Genomic DNA, 21,133 nt, shown 5'->3' on the forward strand with positions numbered 1-21,133 from the left:
CTGCTTCTATATAACAATCGAGAGAAAGGAAGTAGTTACAGCTAACTCCGTGAAGCCACGGGCTAACGAAGAAGCGAGGACGAGATGGCTAGCTTAGAAGTGTTACTAGAAGAACTGAGAGGTTTCCGTCAGGAAAACAACGAACAACTGAAGTCTATCAAGGAGGAAATTAATAAAACGAATGCAAGAATCAGCGAAGTGGAGGAGCGGGTGGAGAAAAATGAAGAGAGGACTCTAAACACGGAGGAAGTGTTAACCGGGCTGCTAAAGTTACACGTGAAGCTGGAAGAAAAGTTAACGGACCTAGACAGTCGATCTCGTCGGGAAAATGTCAGGATCTACGGTGTTCCGGAGGGGTCCGAGAAGGACTCGGAGTCGATGACTACATTTGTGGAGACCTTACTGAAAGAGGGGCTCGGTCTGGTCGAGAACGCGGCAGACGTGCGGATAGAAAGAGCACATCGGGCGCTGGGACCGCAACCCCCGAAGAATGTATCACCACGTTCAATACTTGTGAGGTTTTCGAGCTTCAAAATGAAAGAGTCTGTACTGCGCAAGGCTTGGCAACAAAAGGGACTCTTTTGGCGTGAAAAGCGAATAAATCTCGACCACGACTACCCACCAGTCATTCTCAGAAAACGACGAGAGTATACGGAGGTTCGTAGGGCTCTGAAGGAGAACGGGGTCTCGTTCCAGACCCTTTTTCCGGCGAGATTGCGAGTGAGATATGAAGAAGGGCCCAGAACCTACGACAACATAGAGGAGGCTACGGAGGACATGGTCAAAAGAGGTTACAAAGTGAAAGTCATCAGTTCACCTGATTCCCTGAAGGAGCAGATCGAGCGGCTGACCTGGACTAGGACAGGAGGGAGAAGAGAGAAAGGCGCCTCCAGCTCTTCAAGAGAAGTCAACTACAAAGAGAGGCTCCGGGCATTTAGGAGAACATCACCACCAGCTCCTTGAGAACTGAAGGATACCATGTTTTTCCTCTTGAGGTACACTTCTCAGATAGAAATTTCTACATAGGCTAAGTTAAAGATGATAGTTTCACAAAAAGGTTCGTCAGGGTCCATCCGGAACTGTGCTGCTGCCACCTGAAGGGCCCTCACCAATAGATTTGGGAGGACATTCCCTTCCGGGCTGTCACCAAGAAGCTCAACAGGGTCTAGGTTATGGACCCCTGTTTGGAAGCCGAGCTTGTTTTGTTTTGTTTTTTGTTTTTTTGTTTTTTCATTGTGCAGTGAGTATGTATGTTCTTGCTTTATCTGTTCATGTTCTTTTAGTTCTAGTGGGCTTGAGGGGGCTCTCCAATGTGATTGGTGAAATGGAAGACATCACTTAAATGGAAAGAAAACAACTGAAGGTGGTTTCATTCAATATAAATGGGATGCATAATCCGATAAAAAGATGGAAGATTTTATCTAAATTAAAGAAAGAAAAGGTCCAAATAGCTTTTCTGCAGGAAACCCACCTAGACGATTCCGAACATGCCAAGTTGAATAAGATGGGATATAAATATGTGTATTTTTCTTCCCATGCTTCGGGGAGGCGAAGAGGGGTGGCAACTTTAATATCAAGTACCCTGCACTATGAACATATTGCAGAACATAAAGACAAGGAAGGCAGATTTGTTTTGACTACAGGGAAAATTGATGGCGTCCTGATAACTCTTATTAATGTTTATGCTCCACCTGGTAGCGACTGGACCTTCTATAGACACATATTTGAAATGACAGTAACAAAAAGTCAAGGGGTATTGATATATGCCGGGGACTTTAATGTTAGATTAAACCCGAATTTGGATTCGTCTGATGGAAAATCTAATACACAAACTATCAGTAAAAGAATCAGAAACATGTTAGAAGAAACTGGATTGGTGGATGTATGGAGAGTTAAAAATCCATGTCGTCGGGATTACACGCATTACTCCCCTCCATACAAAGTATACTCACGCATAGATTATTTTTTCATGCTCAAAGATGATATTCATAGGATAGAAAAATGTGAAATCGGCCAGAGCCCTAACTCGGACCACAGTCCAATTTATATGTCTTTTTTTCTGACTAAGAAAAACAGATTCACTCTCTGGAGGTTTAACACAAACTTGCTGAAAAATAAAATTATTAAAAATAATTTGAAAGATGAAATTAAAAGATACTTGGATGAAAACGACAATGAAGAGGTGGGGCCAATTATACTCTGGGACGCGTTAAAGTCGGTGATCAGGGGTAAAATAATAGCGATCTCCTCAAACGAAAAGAAAATGAGATTACAAAAACAATACAAACTGGAGGAGGAGTTAAGGAAACTCCAACAGGAGCATTCTAAAACCTTCCGGGAGGTAACAAATATTAAAATCAAGGAAGTGAAAAGAGAATTGGATGAGTTAAACACACTAGAGATACAAAAGAAACTTCTCCTTACAAGACTATATATTATGAAGGGGGGGAGAAATCGCTCAAGCTCTTAGCATTTAAATTACGAAAACAACAGTCAGATAGAACTATTTATAAAATACGAAACACAAATACAAATGGTGTTGAGACAGGACTGGGAAATATTCATAAATGTTTTAAAAACTTTTATCAGACCTTATATTCCCAACCCAAATTAAACAACGATCATCAGATAGACATCTTTCTTTCCCACCTGACTCTCCCTACAGTCACGAGTGAACAAAATAAAAAATTAATATCGGAGATAACCGACGAAGAACTACGAGCAGTTATTGGAAAGTTAAAAGGAGGAAAATCCCCAGGAATGGATGGTTTTACCTCCGAGTGGTATAAAGAAATGGCAGATCAGTTAATCCCTACTTTATTGAGAGCGTTTAACTGCATTTTGAAAGAGAAAATAATCCCTCCTTCATGGAGAGACGCAATAATATCAGTAATTCCTAAGGAGGGGAAGGATAAATTGGATTGTGGTAACTACCGTCCAGTGAGTGTGTTAAATATTGATTATAAATTATTTACTGCCATATTTTCACAGAGGCTTGAAAAGATTTTGCCCGACATAATACATAAGGACCAGACGGGTTTTATCAAACACAGAATGACTCAGGACAACACCAGAAAAACATTTCACATCTTGAATCACGTAGAACAAAACAAAATAGAAACTGCAATGCTGAGTTTGGACGCAGAAAAGGCATTTGACTCGGTCAGATGGTCATTTCTGTATAAAGTGTTGCATAAATTTGGATTCCACCAGTCCTTAATTGATGTATTGGCGGCATTGTACGAGAAACCATCAGCTAAGATAAAAATTAACGGAGATCTATCGGAATCATTTATTTTGGAAAGAGGTACGAGGCAGGGGTGTTGTATTTCACCTCTCCTCTTCGCCCTTTTTATAGAGCCTTTGAGCCAATGGATAAGGCAGAGGCCTGACATAACAGGAGTTGCGATGGCCTCTGGTGAACAAAAGCTATCCCTGTTCGCTGATGATTTAATACTAACTATAACAAATCCAACTAAAACTATACCCATATTAATGGAGATGATTGCGGAATATGGTTCATTGTCGGGTTACAAGATTAAGATCAACAAGACTCAGGTTTTAACACTGAATTATGTCCCTCCAAACAAAATTAAGAGTTTGTATAGATGGAATTGGGAGGCGGATTCCATAAAATATTTGGGGGGTTTTCTAACAAAAGAATTTTCCAGGACTTTCGATGCCAACTATGGCCCCCTACCATCAAGACTAAAAATAGACATACAGAGATGGAATGTGATCCCTTTTTTCAATTTACACTCCAGAGTTGAGTCAGTCCACGCTTGTTATATCTATTTCAGTGCTTACCTATCTTGATTCCAGAGAAACAATTTACAGAATGGGACAGATTAATATCACAATATATCTGGCAAGGGAAAAAGGCCAGAATAAGGTACAGAACACTGCAGTTGAAGAAAGAGAAAGGGGGGTTGGGTCTTCCCAACCTACAGGAATATTATCTTGCAGCTCAACTGAAACCATTAATCTATCTATGCTGTCCACAATACAATGCAGGATGGAAAGACATAGAGAGTTCCTCAGTGGAAGGTGTACCTCTCTTATCGATGTTGATGGACAAAGAACTACAAGATGATTTGATGATACCGCATGACTCGATGTTATACACAATGCTAAACTCTTGGAGAAGAATAGTGAAAATTTGCCATTTAGGTAACCAGATCAAAATGTTCAAGTGGTGCGCTTTTGACTCGGCTTTTAAACCAAACAAGAATGACGGGAGATTCAAGGGATGGATCTCAAAAGGATTAACCACCTATTACATTTATCAAGAGGGGGGTGTTTCAGAGTTTTGAAGAACTTCAAAGGTCAAATGGGTTGGAGAAGGATGACTTCTTCAGATATCTGCAGGTTAGGTCTTACTATAATCATAATCTACAAGAAACTTGGGAAACAGCTGGACCAGGATTCTTAGAAGTGCTTTTGTCATTGTTGAAATCAGGTTCCTGTACTAAAGTTGTCTCCAAGTTATACAATGGTATTTAGCTGTACAAACAAGTTGACACAGACTACATAAGGAATAAATGGCAAAAAGAAGGAAATTTAATTATTTCAGTTGAAAGCTGGGAAAAGATTCACAAATTTCAATGGACGACCTCAAGCTCCAATTCATGGAGGGAATTCTGTTGGAAGAACATTGTTCGGTTTTTTGTAACCCCTGCCCAGAAAAAACATCACAGCAACAGTGCTACCTGCTGGAGACAATGTAAGACAGACAAGGCAAATCATTACCATATCTTCTGGGGTTGTCCGGTGATCAAACCATTCTGGGATCAACTGTGCATGCACTTAAATAACATTTTTGTTGAGAAAATTCCTTGTAAATGTGAAGTCCTGTACTTAGGAGACATCTCATGGGATAACTGGAATTTGTCAGATAAAAAACTCATGGCAATGCTTCTGGCAGCAAGCAAAAACACTATCACGAGAAAATGGTTGAGGACTGAAGCACCTACAATTGATGAATGGATTGATATTGTTCAGAATATTTACATTCTAGAGAAATTGTCATTCTGTCTTAAAGGTCAAAGAGACTCCTTTTTCAGGATATGGACAAAATGGACGGAATATATAAAAGCTGTAATTTCTGTAAACTGAATTTGACTGCTCTGTAAAATCATTGTCATGATACACACTGCTAGACTGGTTCATGAGATGATACACATTTTACTGTGTTTTTTTTTTTGTTAGTTTTTTTTTTCTTTCTTTTTTATGTTAAAAGGAATGGAGTATTATTAGCAATTATATTTTCATATCCACACTTGATGTGGACTTTATATTGTACGCAAGAGAAATGTCTGTACACTTGCTTCTCCAAATAAACAATAAATTGTTCTTATTATTATTATTACCTTTCTTTGTTTTGTTTTGTTTTATTTTATTAAGCACTGTGGGTTGCACATGTTGTGTATGAGCAGTCCTATATAAATAAAGTTTATTGTTATTATTATTATTATTATTATAGAAACATAAAGACACATCAAAGAGTAACATGAAGTTGTTGTTGTGACACTGGACGGTAGAGAGTCTGAATCCCCGTCCCAGGCGCAAATCCTCATGGAGGCTTCTGAGGAGGTCAAAGATGGCCAATCCGTTAATCCCAGCTCCATAACCGGGGTCTATGGAAGGAAGCCGCGAGCATGGCGCACTGATCCAGGAGAGCTTTCACCTGGCTTGATGAATCCGTGTCTTCTCATCCTGGATGGCTTTTAGTGCGACCCATGAAGCCTGGACACACGTGTTGTGGATTGGTTGAACGCTGAAGGCTTAGTGACTCATCTTGGATGACGCAATCCTACTTTGGTGCAAGGGGGCCCAGACACCAACATCATCAAGAGCCAGTAATGGACTCCACAGTGCAGCACTCGTTCGCTCGCCCTCCCTCTCCCATTTTATTCTGTAGAGTCAGATTCTGAAGTCGACATTTCACTTTGATTTTCAGAGTGATGACACCCTGGAAAAACTCTCCATCATTATAAACTCTCCATCATTTATTCTACATTCAGGCTGGAGAGGTGCAGGTTGTCAGAGCTCAGCTGTGATTGGCTGCTCTCAGCTCTGAAGTCCAACCCCTCCCACCTCAGACACCTGGACCTGAGTGACAACCAGCTGCAGGATTCAGGAGTGAAGGAGCTGAGTGGTTTTCTGCAGAGTCCAGACTGTAAACTGGAGACTCTGAGGTCAGTTCACCCTCTTCACTTTACAACTTCTATCACTCTTGTTATTGTTGTCATGATTTTCACTTTACTGCTGTTGGAAATTCAATTTCCAGTCACTGGTTTGTGTTTGAAATGAGTGAAACTGGGTTTGAAGGTCCAGTATGTAAAATCCTGCCATCTAGTGCCATCAGATTGCAGTGCTTACTTGCTGACGCTCCCTCTCCCCTTCTTGCCAGTGAACTACGGTAGCCTTCCAGCATCATAAAGGATGTGGTTGACAGCAAAGGTGTCTAGTTCTCTGTATAATGATAAAGTTCCATCAACACAAATATTACAACCATCTATTAGCATCACAATCAGTCATAGTCACAGCAGACAGTCCAGTGCTAGCATGATTTTCAGCTAGCGCTAGCATTAGCCACCTGTATGAGCACTTAGATACTGTAGATAGATCCAGCTGGACTCAGCAGAAGGTCAAGGGTCAATGCAGGTTCTATCATCTCAGTCAGTTCAGTATTGATGAGCAAGATGCAGAAAAGATTCCACTGCATTTCAGTCACTTAATAACCATTTGTTCTCAGCACTTGCTTTATTAGAGGATTCCAGCCTCCAACCATCAATATGAAACTGTCTCTCAAACTCATCTTCCCAACCAGCCGCCTACAAACATGGCAGTGCAAGATGGCCACGACCTTTGACCTTCTGTCTGTTTCTAGAAAGAAGCATTCTAATGGCAGGAAAAGCAGAGGACTTTTATTTTCTACGAATCAAAGACTTCAAACTATATTGACGGTTGTATATGAAGCTTTCAGCAATAAATCTGCACTGATTTTACACACTGAACCTTTGAGGCAAAATGAATCAATGAATTCCAACATTGTTAACAGCTGATCAGTGGTCACATGACTAAACAGGTTGATATAAAATATTTTATTGTGGTGATTCATTATTTCAGTATTATTGTTGTGCTTCTGATTGGTTTAATGGACATTACAGTGTTATAGACATTCATATTTTTAATTTCATATAGTGATGAAAACTCCACTCACTCCATCATTTATTCTCTATTCAGGTTGGAGTTGTGCAGTTTGTCAGAGCTCAGCTGTGATTGGCTGCTCTCAGCTCTGAAGTCCAACCCCTCCCACCTCAGACTCCTGGACCTGAGTTGGAACCAGCTGCAGGATTCAGGAGTGAAGGTGCTGAGTGGTTTTCTGCAGAGTCCAGACTGTAAACTGGAGGTTCTGAGGTCAGTACTGGTTTGGAACCAGTGGATGATGGTTTCAGCACCAAACACACTTCATCACACATGTTGAATAAACATTGAACTGAAGGTTGATTCATATCAAAATGACATCCAGAATATGAAAACTTCATTCTGTTCATCAGTGGTCATGTGACCAAACATCATTTCAACACACATTAGTTTTGGACTGAGGATTTAATTTCAAGGTGACATTTTCTGTAGTGTCAGATTCTGAAGTCGACATTTCACTTTGATTTTCAGAGTGATGACACCCTGGAAAAACTCTCCATCATTATAAACTCTCCATCATTTATTCTCTATTCAGGTTGATTGACTGCAGTTTGTCAGAGGTCAGTTGTGATTGGCTGCTCGCAGCTCTGAAGTCCAACCCCTCCCACCTCAGAGAGCTGGACCTGAGGTTGAACAACCTGAAGGCTTCATCAGTGAAGCCACTGATGGATCTTGTCCACAGCAGAGACTATCAACTGCAGACTGTGAGGTCAGTACTGGTTTGGAAGCAGTGGATGATGGTTCCAGCACCAAAGCCAGTTGATCCCACAGCAGAGGTCCAGTGTTCCCAGTCACAGTGTGAGAGGAGGATGGTGTCGTCCAGCTGCTCCTCATTCATCCAACATCTGCTGCCAAACTGCTTCTTCTCTCAGTTCACCCCTCAATTATTGATCAGTTCATCTTCATCAGGCCTCAGTATCAGTCCAACACTCCATGGTCACATGACCTTCATATGTTCCACACTTGACATGTGACTGAGAGTCTGCTTCTTCTCACCAGTCACTCCATCATCTCCATCAACAGTCAACGTCTGTGTGATGATGCGTTCAAGGACTGTGAGTCCTGACTCCTGCTGTCTCTTCTTCTCTCTGCAGGTGGGAGAGGTATTGAGGGAGGATGAGGAGGAGAGTGAAGAGGAGCGCTCCATCTAGTGGTGGCTGACAGAACTGCGTGTCACGATCTTTGACCCCAGTGGAGCCTGGTGGCTGGCGGACTGCTTCTCCCTACAAGCTGCTGTGGTTACTGGGAGAGACGTCCCAGAAGCCACTGGTGGAGCTGAATCCTCAGTGGAAGAAGCAGGACTTGGAGCAGCTGCTCAGTGAAGGCAGCAGCAACACAACCACTGCTTCTGCTCTCATCATCCACGGCTGGAACATCTCAGCATGAAGGTTCCACACATCAACAACACACTGCTCTGCTCTCACTTCAGACTTCTATAACATCTTCATTTTGGAGGTGAAAAATACTTTTCAAGAGACTTTATTTCTGCTGCAGGTGGGAGAGGTATTGAGGGAGGATGAGGAGGAGAGTGAAGAGGAGAGCTCCATCTAGTGGTGGCTGACAGAACTGCGTGTCACGACCTTTGACCCCAGTGGAGCCTGGTGGCTGGCAGACTGCTTCTCCCTACACGTTGCTGTGGTTACTGGGAGAGACGTCCCAGAAGCCACTGGTGGACCTTGCAGTGCCACATATGGACTCTTGGATTGTTCTTGGCCTTCCAGTGAAGCACTGCGTGAGCACTGGAGGTCAACCATGACTGATAGAGGTCAAAGGTCAGAGGTTTGACCAATTACAAAGACCATAATTAATTAGATTATTTTCTTTAATGGAGTCCCAGCACTAATAAATATATATTTGTATGCGTACCCATATAAGTCCATCAATGTTTAATGCACCTTTTTTCTTGAGCAGTATCTTTAAATCTCCACCTGCTTGTGTTTGCATGTTCAGGTAGATTAATGTGTATGTAGATCTATGTTAGTAGCTTCAATGTGCTGTGAAATGTGGCATCTTCACCAACACTTGTATCATTTGACTCAGGTGTCTCAGTGTTTGCAGAGTCATTGCAATAAAGCGCTCAACACCCTGGTGGTTCTGGATTGTTCTCGGGGGTTCTAAGAGCTAAACACCCTGGTGGTTCTGGATTGTTCTAGGGGGTTCTAAGAGCTAAACACCCTGGTGGTTCTGGGTGGTTCTGGATGGTTCTAGGAGCTTCTAGGGTGTTCTAAGAGCTAAACACCCTGGTGGTTCTGGGTGGTTCTAGTACAGACATGGGCAAACCCCGTCCTAATAGAGTTGCCGTATGTGACGTCATTGGCAGTCGCCTCTGTCCGGTGGGCGACTGCCAATGACATCACATACGGCAACTCTATTAGGCCAAACTACATCGGTTGATTAAGGTTATCTTTTTTTTTTCTGTCAATCCCTGGTGTATTTACGGTACTTTGTTTGTATTAATGTTGTATACACAAAATTCTCTCTCTCTCTCTCTCTCTCTCTCTCTCTCTCTCTCTCTCTCTCTCTCTCTCTCTATGTATTGTTGGATCAGATTTCCTTGTGCCGTGCTGCTGATCCGCGTGTTGGTTGAATGAAGAGTCACAGGAGAAGAATGCCAATTTAAATATGTCTTTAGTAAAGAAATCAATTGAGGGTACAACTATACAGAGCTCTGGGCCCAGTTCAGAACCCTAGCAACACCAAAGTATTGTCAGGGCATGAAGTCTGACTGCTCTCTGTCCCTTGACCCAGTCCTTTTATACAGAAAGAAAACATGCAAACACTCCCAGGTGTTGTCCTCTTCTGACTGGCTGCCTGGTCTCCAGACCCAAGCCTCATTGGATGTTGGGGCAGCCTTTGATCCAAGTCTCTGATTACTGAGTGCAACAGGAAACAAGTCCTTATTTGGCAGGGAGCCAAATGATCCATCATTGGTTCCAGCGTGACCTGTTGAAATAATACAGTGCACAACATGCCTGAGGTCACAGGCTCCTCCCCCCCGTGCCTCCGATGGATCATGAGTTCTCCCCCCTGTAAATGACCGGGTTATAAAGTCTTATGGTGGTCGCAAAGTCAGTTAGCTCTCTGTCCATCCTCTGGTCCCCCATGGTCACCCTCTGCTCCCCCAGGGTGATCCGGTCCCCCAGGGTCACCCTCTGGTCACCCACTGGTCCCCCAGGGTCACCCTCTGGTCTCCAGGGTCACCCTCTGCTCCCCCAGGGTCACCAGTTAGTGAGGGATGTTCTTCCCTTTGTTCCTTCTTGAGCTCTTTGTGTGACTCCTGCAACAATGCCTTTTCTCTATGAGTAGGTCAGCCAAATGATTAAACAGCTTTATATTAATAATCATGTTATTATAAACAAACATCTAAACTAATTATATTATTCAACACTAACATCTAAACTAAATATATGATTCCAACAGTATAGATATACATACAAGGTAAATCAAAATACAGTGACGAATGTATGTATTCAACACACACTATCTATCACCGGCGAAATAGCGTTTTGACCGCCATCTATCCATATATCACGTTCGACCGCGATGTAGAGGTCTGTCCCAATGGAGTTGCCCCCCCCCGTCAACATAACTTCGGTGGCCCGCCGACTCGATGCAGGTCTGTCATGTCACCCCTGTTCTCGTAGCTCAACACCCTGGTGGGGCTTCACAGACACTGACTTGGTTCCATTGACATTACAGCAACACGTTTTCTCCATGATATCCCAGGATACATTGTCTCCTCCTATGAGGTGGCTCACCAAAACACTGCATCCATCTGCTGCTGCTCCGCTACCCCCCACCCCCTCTGTCTAGTAAAGCCTTCTCGTGTGTCACAGTTCCACTCATAGCAAGGCTCCATCAGGGTTAGGTAAAAACAAACCCAGTGTTTGAACAAACTGAGTGGAGCTCAGCAGTGACAAGGTCACCACTGTCCTTTGTCAAGGCCAACGTTGAGCCTCCTACTCCCCCTACAGCCACAAGGATCTAGGACTTCCTCTGGAAACACACCAGGACAAACAGCCCACATCAGAAAAACACATTTCAGTCCATAAAATGTGTGTATTTATTGATCTATTTGTAGTAGTTGATAATAGTTGATACAACTCACTGCTGACAAGGTTTACACAACACAACAAACCATTGAGTTCAAAACCCAAAGAATAATTGTGTACTTTTCACACACATCCCCGCGCCATGTTCACTGGTCAGTGAACGGGTCACGTGACCCCGTACGTCACCAGCAATCCATGGCTGTGTCTCAGTTCAGGCGCTGCATCCTTGGAAGGCTGCAATTTGAAAGGAAGTTGCGTCACCGCACTGCGCTGAAGGCTCCTCCCAATTCCCAATAGTCAGAACGACGCTCCAAATGCTCCCTACTGTTAGCACCAAGGCTACACCACTACTATCCTTCACCTCCTTCTGTATCCCAGGATGCTTTGCGTGCTGCTGCTGCAAAGCATCCTGGGATCCTGGGAAGTCAGCTGAAATTAGCGCCATTAGCGCAAAGACACCGCGTATAAATTTAAGTATTGAAATTTCACATCAAATCTTCAGTTTTTAACGCAGGGTTTTTACTGATTTGAACATCCAACCAACCAATGGTGAGCTTGATGCTATGAAAACCACACTCCGGGGTTGGCCAGCAGGAGGGAACGGCGGTGACGCAACCAGGAAGTACGCCCAAGGCTAGACCGTCCCGTGAGGTTACCGGGGAGGCGGGGTTTGGGTCGGTCCTTCTGGGCCGGGTCCTTGGGAGGACGCTTCCTTCAGACGGAGGACGCTTCATTCAGACGGAGGACGCATCCTTCGGACGGAGGACGCTTCCTTCGGACGGAGGACGCTTCCTTCGGACGGAGGACGCTTCCTTCAGACAATGGAGGCTTCCTTCCAAGGATGCAGACCCTGGATTGAGACTTAGTCCATGAACTGCTAGTATGTTTTTCTAGATATACAGCGCTTACTGTCTAGGTGGGAACAACTGGCTCTGTGTGTGTGTGTGTGTGTGTGTGTGTGTGTGTGTGTGTGTGTGTGTGTGTGAGACGGGCACTAGTAGACAGAGTGTGCGGTCCTCTGGGACGTGGTCCTGCTGCTCTGGCTGCTGAGGCTCATGTGCTTGTGGAGGCACGGCAGCTTCCTGGCCAGCAGCTTTCTCAAGTGGCTCTGGAACTTCTTGCCCACAAACTGACGGGACTGACGCAACAGTACACGTAGGCCACGTTCTGCGTCACGTACAGCGCATAGTCCGTGGCCTCCGAGGCGGCACACGATGAGCCGCCCCCCCCCCCCGGCTGGGGCCGGAGAGCTCGAGGGCGCGCAGGAAGACTATCACGTTGTAGGACGTCCAGCAGAGGAAAAAGGTGAAAACGGTGACAAAGATGAGCTTGACGGTGCGGCACTTGTTCTTCAGCCGAGTGGACAGGACGCGGACGGTGATGCCGGTGTAGCAGTACATCACCATGAAGAGCGGGAGCAGGAAGAAGAGCAGGAACTGCTGGTAGCACGGTGCTCTCGGGGTACCCGGCCTCCTCGCACATCAGCCCGTCGAACGGACTCTCCCACACCGTCTGCAGGACAAACTCCTTGGCGCTGGCCGCCACGCTGACCAGCCAGACCGTCAGCGTTCCCGCCACGGCGTTCGCCCTCCTCCTGCTCTTGGCGGCCGGGACCGCGTGCACCACGGTCAGGTAGCAGAAGCCAACAGAGTAGGCGCCGCTGACCAGCTTGCACAGCGCCTCGCCGAAGATCCACTCCGAGAGGTGGTAGGTGGCCCAGAAGGGGAGGCTGGAGGTGAAGAGGACATTGGACAGGACCAGGTTCAGGAGGAAGACGTTGGTGGCGGTGTTGAGCTTCTCGTACTTGTAGATGACAAAGAGCACCAAGCCGTTGCCGAGGTAGCTGAGCAGGAAGTTGACGTAGTAGAAGACTGGGATGATCCTGGCGCCAAAGTGGTTGACGCCGGTCCTGGGACACAGCTGGACCGGGTCGCTGACCACGTAACCCGGCTCAGAGGTGTTGGCGGTGTCGTTGAGAAGCTGCTGGAAGAGCAAGTACTCGTCGTCGTACTCCTCGTAGTCCATGACCCGTACCGGACCTGTGGAAGACACATTACAGACGGTAAGTCTCAGTGGATACATATATATATATATATGTATATATATATATATATGTATATATATATGTATATATATATATATATATATATATATATATATATATATATATATATGTATATATATATATATATATATATATATATATATATATATATATATGTATATATATCTGCAATTCATATTTTAACGGTTTATATAGACCCCTCAGGCTCCATTCAAAATGGGGGTTATTGTAGGAGAGTTGCAGTCAACTGAGATTTGGAGAGAGTTTGGATTACTAGATTTTGGATCGTGTTTATAGTTTGGAGTGTTTGAGACTAGCTAGCGTTTAGTTTGGAGATAGTTTTGAGAGCTTAGGGAGAGAGTGAGGAGAGGAGAGGTGATAGGATGGAGCCCCGTGTCCTGTACATTAATGTCCATGTTACACAAGCATCTATGCCAGGGGTGCCCATTACGTCCATCACGATCTACTGGTCAATTGCGAAGGGAGTTTGGGTCGATCGCATGGAGAGAGAGAGTGAGTGTGAGAGAGAGAGAGAGAGAGAGAGAGAGAGAGAGAGAGAGAGAGAGAGAGAGATCCGCGTCAATTACAGCAGGTAGAATCGTTCAGGCAGGATTAGAAAACACGGTGGATCTGGTTGATTTTGGTCATAATGTACAATGTGCTGGATTTTGTTCTTATATGTGCTGTGCTTTACATTCATTCATTCATTCATTCATTTTCCATACCCGCTTAGTCCCGAATTCAGGGTCACGGGAGTCTGCTGGAGCCTCTCCCAGCTGTCTTGGGGCGAAGGCAGGGGACACCCTGGACAAGGGTGTCCAGGGTAAATGTGACGTATCGGCTTCGGCACTATTCAGATCAAATAAAGACCAGACAGGGACAGGAAAAAGAGTTTCGCTGTTGTTTTACACGCAAAACTACCGGGGTTGTCGCGTGAGCTTGCAATCCTGGCGTAAACTGATGGAGACGCCTCGCTCGGAAAATGCGCTTCAAAATGCGCACGCACTGCAGACGCGCCGAAGATCCTGGGAGATGCTGCTGGCAAAACGTCTGCATCACACACACACACACACACACACACACACACACACACACACACACACTCACCAATTATCCCTAACCTATGCGCTGGAAAACACAAAACTATACAGCAAAACATCTAAACGTAAACACACTTTTATTGATAAAATCAAACATAGGCAGATATAACCTAAACAATTTTAAACCATGAATTTTCTGTGCAATGATGAGCATAAATGCACATGGGAACATGTTGACCCATTTAATCCTCTTTCTTTCTTTATCATTGGACTACAAATATATTTCTGAATGAATATGTTTTCCTGTTTTATCGGAAGTGGATCTTTTTGACTTGCTCATTTTAAAAGTAGCTTGCATGTTGAAAAGTGTGAGCACCCCTGATCTATGCCCTTTTCCAAGTCCCACAATCACTTTCACTGTCATCTGCCTGATTACACCCATGCCATTTTCAGAAAAAAATTGCACAAACAGAATACATTCAAAAAATGTATCATACACATAGTTATCAAGTCAAGTTATTTATTTATTGTCATTGTTGAACAAAGTTAACAACAAAATTTGTTTGGAGCATCCCCATAACCACTGGCATCAGTACCGATAAAAATAATCATAAATAAGTGAGAAAAAAAAACAAAAATATATATATATATAATTTATGTACAGAAATGATTTGGTCATTCATTTTTTGCAATTCATAGTCATTCCCAACAGACATAACAGACACAAAAATTCAATGCATCACACGTGGTTCAGACACAGCTTGCCTGTGATTGTACATTTGGCCAGTAGGTGGTTTCGTGTGCACATGAAGCTTCGAACCAGTTGGCTCAAGTGGTTCAATGCCTCATGAGGCTTCACCTCACCATCACTACAGTCACTGCATCCTGAATCAGTCACACTCAAAGTCGCACACCACCTCTGCTTTGTTCTGGACTGTGGAATGGGCAATATTAATTTAATCTAATTACATTCTGTTTTATTACTTTATGTCTATTTTAATGCTCTTTATTGGTGCTGAATGGAAGTGTGGTTGTTGTTTTATGAGCTAATGGATAGACAAGTGGCCTATAACATAAGACGCTTAAATGAAGTGAATAGGATATGTCCACAATGTCAAGAAAGGAAGCAGGGTGTCTTTAAAATCGATAACATTTGAATAAGTATTAAAAGTTGAGTTGATGTTATACTTGTATTGACATTATGAGTAATTTATACAACTTTTCCCAGGAACTTTTCCCAATGATGAGGTTGAGGGCCCATCATCTGCAATTCAGCATTCTGCAGGTAGTCAACACCAAAACAAGCGTATTCAGCTGTCATAATCCTGTTTGTAAATAATACATATAAACTGTGTACTTGTAATATAAGTCAAACTTTGGTAACTTGAATATAATTCTCACAAAGGGATTTTTCATGTGTATGCACTTTGTACCTGTTATGAATTAAAAAAAAAAAAACATTCATAACTAAACTCAGTTGTTGGTTTCCATCTCTATAAGTTAACAAAGATACATAGATACCTATGAAACACTTGTTTATCTTGCTGAAACTAATACTAGGTTACTAGTACTAGATACACCAGTATACTCTCCCGGAGCACAGATCAACCCACTCAAACAAACAAAAAGCATTTTACTCAGTCAGATAAGATTACTAAATGCTGGATGATACACTGTTTTGTGCATTATTTGGGTAAATAAAATAGTTCTATTATTCATACCTCCGCCTACCATTTATTATTACCTAAGGCATAGGGCATTTAAAAAAACAAAACAAATGTCATTCCGGTGTGCCACCCTTCCACAGTCTGTGCCCCGAGCTTGCCCCCCCAAGAAAAAAATTCTAGGACCGCCCCTGTTTCCAACACTGTGGATGCTCGGTTGTTTATTGCAGCAGACAGATAAACAATTAAACGGCTAAAGCCATCTATTCCACCGTGAATGACAAATCTCCAGCTTTTGGTAAAAAAGGGAGAGAAGATGGAAAGAGAAATCTAAAATATATAAGGCATCAGATAGCTAATTGAAAAAGGTTCATGCACAGCTTATTTGACACAAAAAAGGTATGGTACAAAGATGAAAAGATTTGGAGTGGGTAGAAAATCTCAATGTTTCATTTGTTCAAGTATTTAAAAACAGTTTTGAAAAATACCGTATTAATTTGTGGTTTCCATCTATGTGCCACATTGCATTTGGTGCAGGAACAGAATACTGCCTCCGTCTTAGTGTGCGATTGGCCAAGGCTCGCACTTCAGTCCCAATTGGGTCCACTCTTCTTAAGGAATCACGTACTCTTTGAACTACAACAACAGCAAAAAAAAAAGAAAGACAAACTACATAAAATATTAAAGGCACAAATCCGTGTTAACACAGATAATGCTGACAAAAGGTATGATTTCATTTATTAAATACCCCCCCTTTCTTTTTTAAATATACCGCCATTCTTTTTTTAATCATCCATGTAAGCACTTTTAGCTACATTTTGTACGGAAAGTGTTATACAAATAAAGGTAATTATATTTGTTTGTTTCGGTTAAACTGATGCACAATACAGATTACTGAATACATTCATGTGGGGATCAACTTCATATCAAACTTACTTTGCACTCGTAATCCCCTGGCATGAAGGAATGCTCTCATCATTCTGTACCCTGTGTTTGGGTGACTGAGTTGGATTTCTGCAATGACGGCATCCAGCTCTTCATCACAAAGCGCTGAATACATGTCCGACATTCTAAACAAACAAAGAATAATTCCTGAAATTTTACTTGGCAAGAGCCAAAACATATATGATTAAAAGCGTCCATTTTCGCTGCAACCATTTTGACGTGTATTTGTTGTATCATTAGTGTTATTAGGTACAAGTGTTGCTGCGTTCATTGCAAGGTTAACGTCATTTGCGTCAATAGATATGGAAAACAACTACACTTAAGTTTAAAAGAAATGTGCACGTTTTGTAAATGGCAATTTCTTAATATTATTATTATTATTATTATTATTATTATTATTATTATTATTATTATTATTATTATTATTATTATTATTATTATTATCAGTGTTCTGTTAAGGTGAAACAACAAAGAAGCCTTTAAGTCTAAATTGTTTAATAAATAGGTTAAGAGCAGTTGGTGTAAGTATGAAAGTCATTTCATTTATTTGTTGCATTAAGAGAAGCATTTATAGAGCGTCGTTGCCACCTACTGGCATCTTTCGGTAGTATTTCTGTTGTAATTTTGAAGCGAACTTTATACCGGAAGTAAGACACGGGAAACACACTGCCAGCGTTTTCTAATGAGCACCCGTTCCTGTAAACCAGTGTTTGTGTGTCGCGAGATATTGTCAGGTGTGCCATGGGAAATTATCCCATTTGTGTGCCTGTGCAGTCTAGCGCCTGGCAGAGTAATCATGTAGTACTCTTCCATACCAGTAGGTGGCAGCAGCAGGTAGCTAATTGCTTTGCGCTTGGAGACAAGGAGAGAACAATTCTGGGAAAAACGGGACGGGTGGCAACACTACGCTGAACTTGTGGCTAAATCAAAAAAAGTCCCACACTGTGGCAGAGCAATTAATACTTCCCGCCTGCAAAGCCATTATAAATGAGACGCTCGGACCCGAAGCGGCTAAAGAAATAGCCAGAGTCCCTCTCTCAGATAACACAATCTCCAGACGTATTAATGAGATGTCTGCAGACATCGAAAGTGTGGTTTTGGAGAAGATCCCTATCAGTAAGAAATTTGCCTTGCAACTTGATGAGTCTACTGATATAAGTGTTGTTGCAGATTCTGAAGTCGACATTTCACTTTGATTTTCAGAGTGATGACACCCTGGAAAAACTCTCCATCATTATAAACTCTTCATCATTTATTCTCTATTCAGGTTGTGGTGCTGCAGTTTGTCAGAGCTCAGCTGTGATTGGCTGCTCTCAGCTCTGAAGTCCAACCCCTCCCACCCAACCCCTCCCACCTGGACCTGGATGGGAACCAGCTGCAGGATTCAGGAGTGAAGCCACTAATGGATCTTGTCCACAGCAGAGACTATCAACTGGAGAGTGTGAGGTCAGTACTGGTTTGGAACCATTGGATGATGGTTCCAGCACCAAAGCCAGTTGATCCCACAGCAGAGGTCCAGTGTTCCCAGTCACAGTGTGAGAGGAGGATGGTGACGTCCAGCTGCTCCTCATTCATCCAACATCTGCTGCCAAACTGCTTCTTCTCTCAGTTCACCACCTAATTATTGATCAGTTCATCTTCATCAGGCCTCAGTATCAGTCCAACACTCCATGGTGACATGACCTTCTGATGTTCCACACTAGACATGTGACTGAGAGTCTGCTTCTTCTCACCAGTCACTCCATCATCTCCATCAACAGTCAGCGTCTCTGTGATGATGCGTTCAAGGACCCTGAGTCCTGACTCCTGCTGTCTCTTCTTCTCTCTACAGGTGGAGGTGAGGGAGGATGAGGAGGAGAGTGAAGAGGAGCGCTCCATCTAGTGGTGGCTGACAGAACTACAACAAGTGGAGCCAAACAGCAAGCTGTGTGTCATGACTAGTGATGGTGAGGTGAAGCCTCATGAGGCATTGAACCACTTGAGCCAACTGGTTCGAAGCTTCATGTGCACACGAAACCAGCTACTGGCCAAATGTACAATCACAGGCAAGCTGTGTCTGAACCACGTGTGATGCATTGAATTTTTGTATAATAATTTCTGTCCATAAATTATATATATATATATTTTTGGTTTTTTTCTCACTTATTTATGATTATTTTATCGGTACTGATGCCAGTGGTTATGGGGATGCTCCAAACAAATTTTGTTGTTAACTTTGTTCAACAATGACAATAAATAAATAACTTGACTTGATAACTATGTGTATGATACATTTTTTGAATGTATTCTGTTTGTGCAATTTTTTTCTGAAAATGGCATGGGTGTAATCAGGCAGATGACAGTGAAAGTGATTGTGGGACTTGGAAAAGGGCATAGATCAGGGATGCTCACACTTTTTCCACATGCAAGCTACTTTTAAAATGAGCAAGTCAAAAAGATCCACCTCCTATAAAACAGGAAAACATATTCAGAAATATATTTGTAGTCTAATGATAAAGAAAGAAAGGATTAAATGGGTCAACATGTTCCCATGTGCATTTATGCTCATCATTGCACAGAAAACTCATGGTTTAAAATTGTTTAGGTTATATCTGCCTATGTTTGATTTTATCAATAAAAGTGTGTTTACGTTAAGATGTTTTGCTGTATAGTTTTGTGTTTTCCAGCGCATATTTTAGGGATAATTGGTGTGTGTGTGTGTGTGTGTGTGTGTGTGTGTGTTTGTGTGTGTGTGTGTGTGTGTGTGATGCAGACGTTTTGCCAGCAGCATCTCCCAGCATCTTCGGCGCGTCTGTAGTGCGTGTGCACTTTGAAGCGCATTTTCCGAGCGAGGCGTCTCCATCAGTTTACGCCAGGATTGCAAGCTCACGCGACAACCCCGGTAGTTTTGCGTGTAAAACAACAGCGAAACTCTTTTTCCTGTCCCTGTCTGGTCTTTATTTGATCTGAATAGTGCCGAAGCCGATACGTCACATTTACGTTTCACTGTAAAGCACAGCACATATAAGAACAAAATCCAGCACATCGTACATTATGACCAAAATCAACCAGATCCACCGTGTTTTCTAATCCTGCCTCAACGATTCTACCTGCTGTAATTGACGCGGATCTCTCTCTCTCTTAGACTTGGCTACATATATATATATGTATATATATATATGGTCCACTTTTCTGCTGCAGCTGGCCATTTTCCTTTTACACCGTCCGTCAAGAGAGCACTTCTATTAGGAAATAGTCAACATGAAATTTTGTCCTCTACTGACACCTGCTGGTCAAATTGAATAGTTGCAAATATTGTGAAGAAGTTGTCATCTAATTCTAATCCTAAACAATATGGCCATTCGAAGTGAAGTATTAAGACAATTAATCAGGTTTGTACTGCTTGATTAAACACATTCATCCCGTTCCAGTGCACTAAAACCCACTTCCCTTCAGGACCGTGTCAGCGAAGCGAAAACTTCCTTGAGTGACGCTGTTTCCCAGCATGCAATGCGAGCTAGCGATTCACAATACTATTTCATCACAAACATGGATGTAAAAAATAAAAAGGGACGAAAAATGAAACTTCAGGAACACCAACCAATACATTGCAATACAAGCAGAACTGGGCCGAAGTTTTATATTATGTACACCATAATACAGCCTTCTGGTGGACAAGCCATACTATTTAATCCGTGTCCTCCTATGGTACTTCCGTGGAAGGAAGCTCATCGTAGAGGTCACGTGCTGTGTGCTCGTCACTCCACCAATCACCTCGGGGAAGTTCTGAGCCAATCGTTGCAGTTAGTGAACAGAAAAGTGAACAGTCATAACAGGAAAAGCTTGCTGCTGGAAATAATGCGCTGAAAGTGGATGTGACCCTCACTGAACCCAATTCAGACAACTCACCCTCCACTTTTTTTGTTTTGTATGAGCATTTAAAAAAAACAACAACATAAATAATAATATGGATTTTGACCATGTATGTTTTGGAGTTCATTGAAAGAGGTTAATAAAAAAATATATATAATATATATTATATATGTACATATATGTGCAAGTGTGTGTGTGTGTGTGTGTGTGTGTGTGTGTGTGTGTGTGTGTAACTTTAACTAACTTATCTATTTCTATCCATCTATCAAACTTACTATCTAGGGATCTTGATATTGTGTTGGCAAG

General features: G+C 42.7%; 1 protein-coding gene across 1 annotated transcript in view; it reads right to left on the reverse strand.

Moving 5' to 3' along the window:
• Positions 1–331: 331 nt before the first annotated feature.
• The window catches only part of LOC142889629 (NLR family CARD domain-containing protein 3-like), a 305,633-nt gene continuing 284,831 nt past the window's right edge, over positions 332–21,133 (reverse strand). The window contains exon 4 of the mRNA XM_076028404.1: positions 332–338. Within this exon, the coding sequence (XP_075884519.1) occupies positions 332–338 (7 nt within the window). The remainder of the gene's footprint in view (positions 339–21,133) is intronic.

Source organism: Nelusetta ayraudi, unplaced genomic scaffold (assembly GCF_046127955.1).
Source record: "Nelusetta ayraudi isolate G7.1 ecotype Tasmania unplaced genomic scaffold, CSIRO-AGI_Nayr_v1 ptg000023l, whole genome shotgun sequence".
Classification (NCBI taxonomy): domain Eukaryota; kingdom Metazoa; phylum Chordata; class Actinopteri; order Tetraodontiformes; family Monacanthidae; genus Nelusetta; species Nelusetta ayraudi.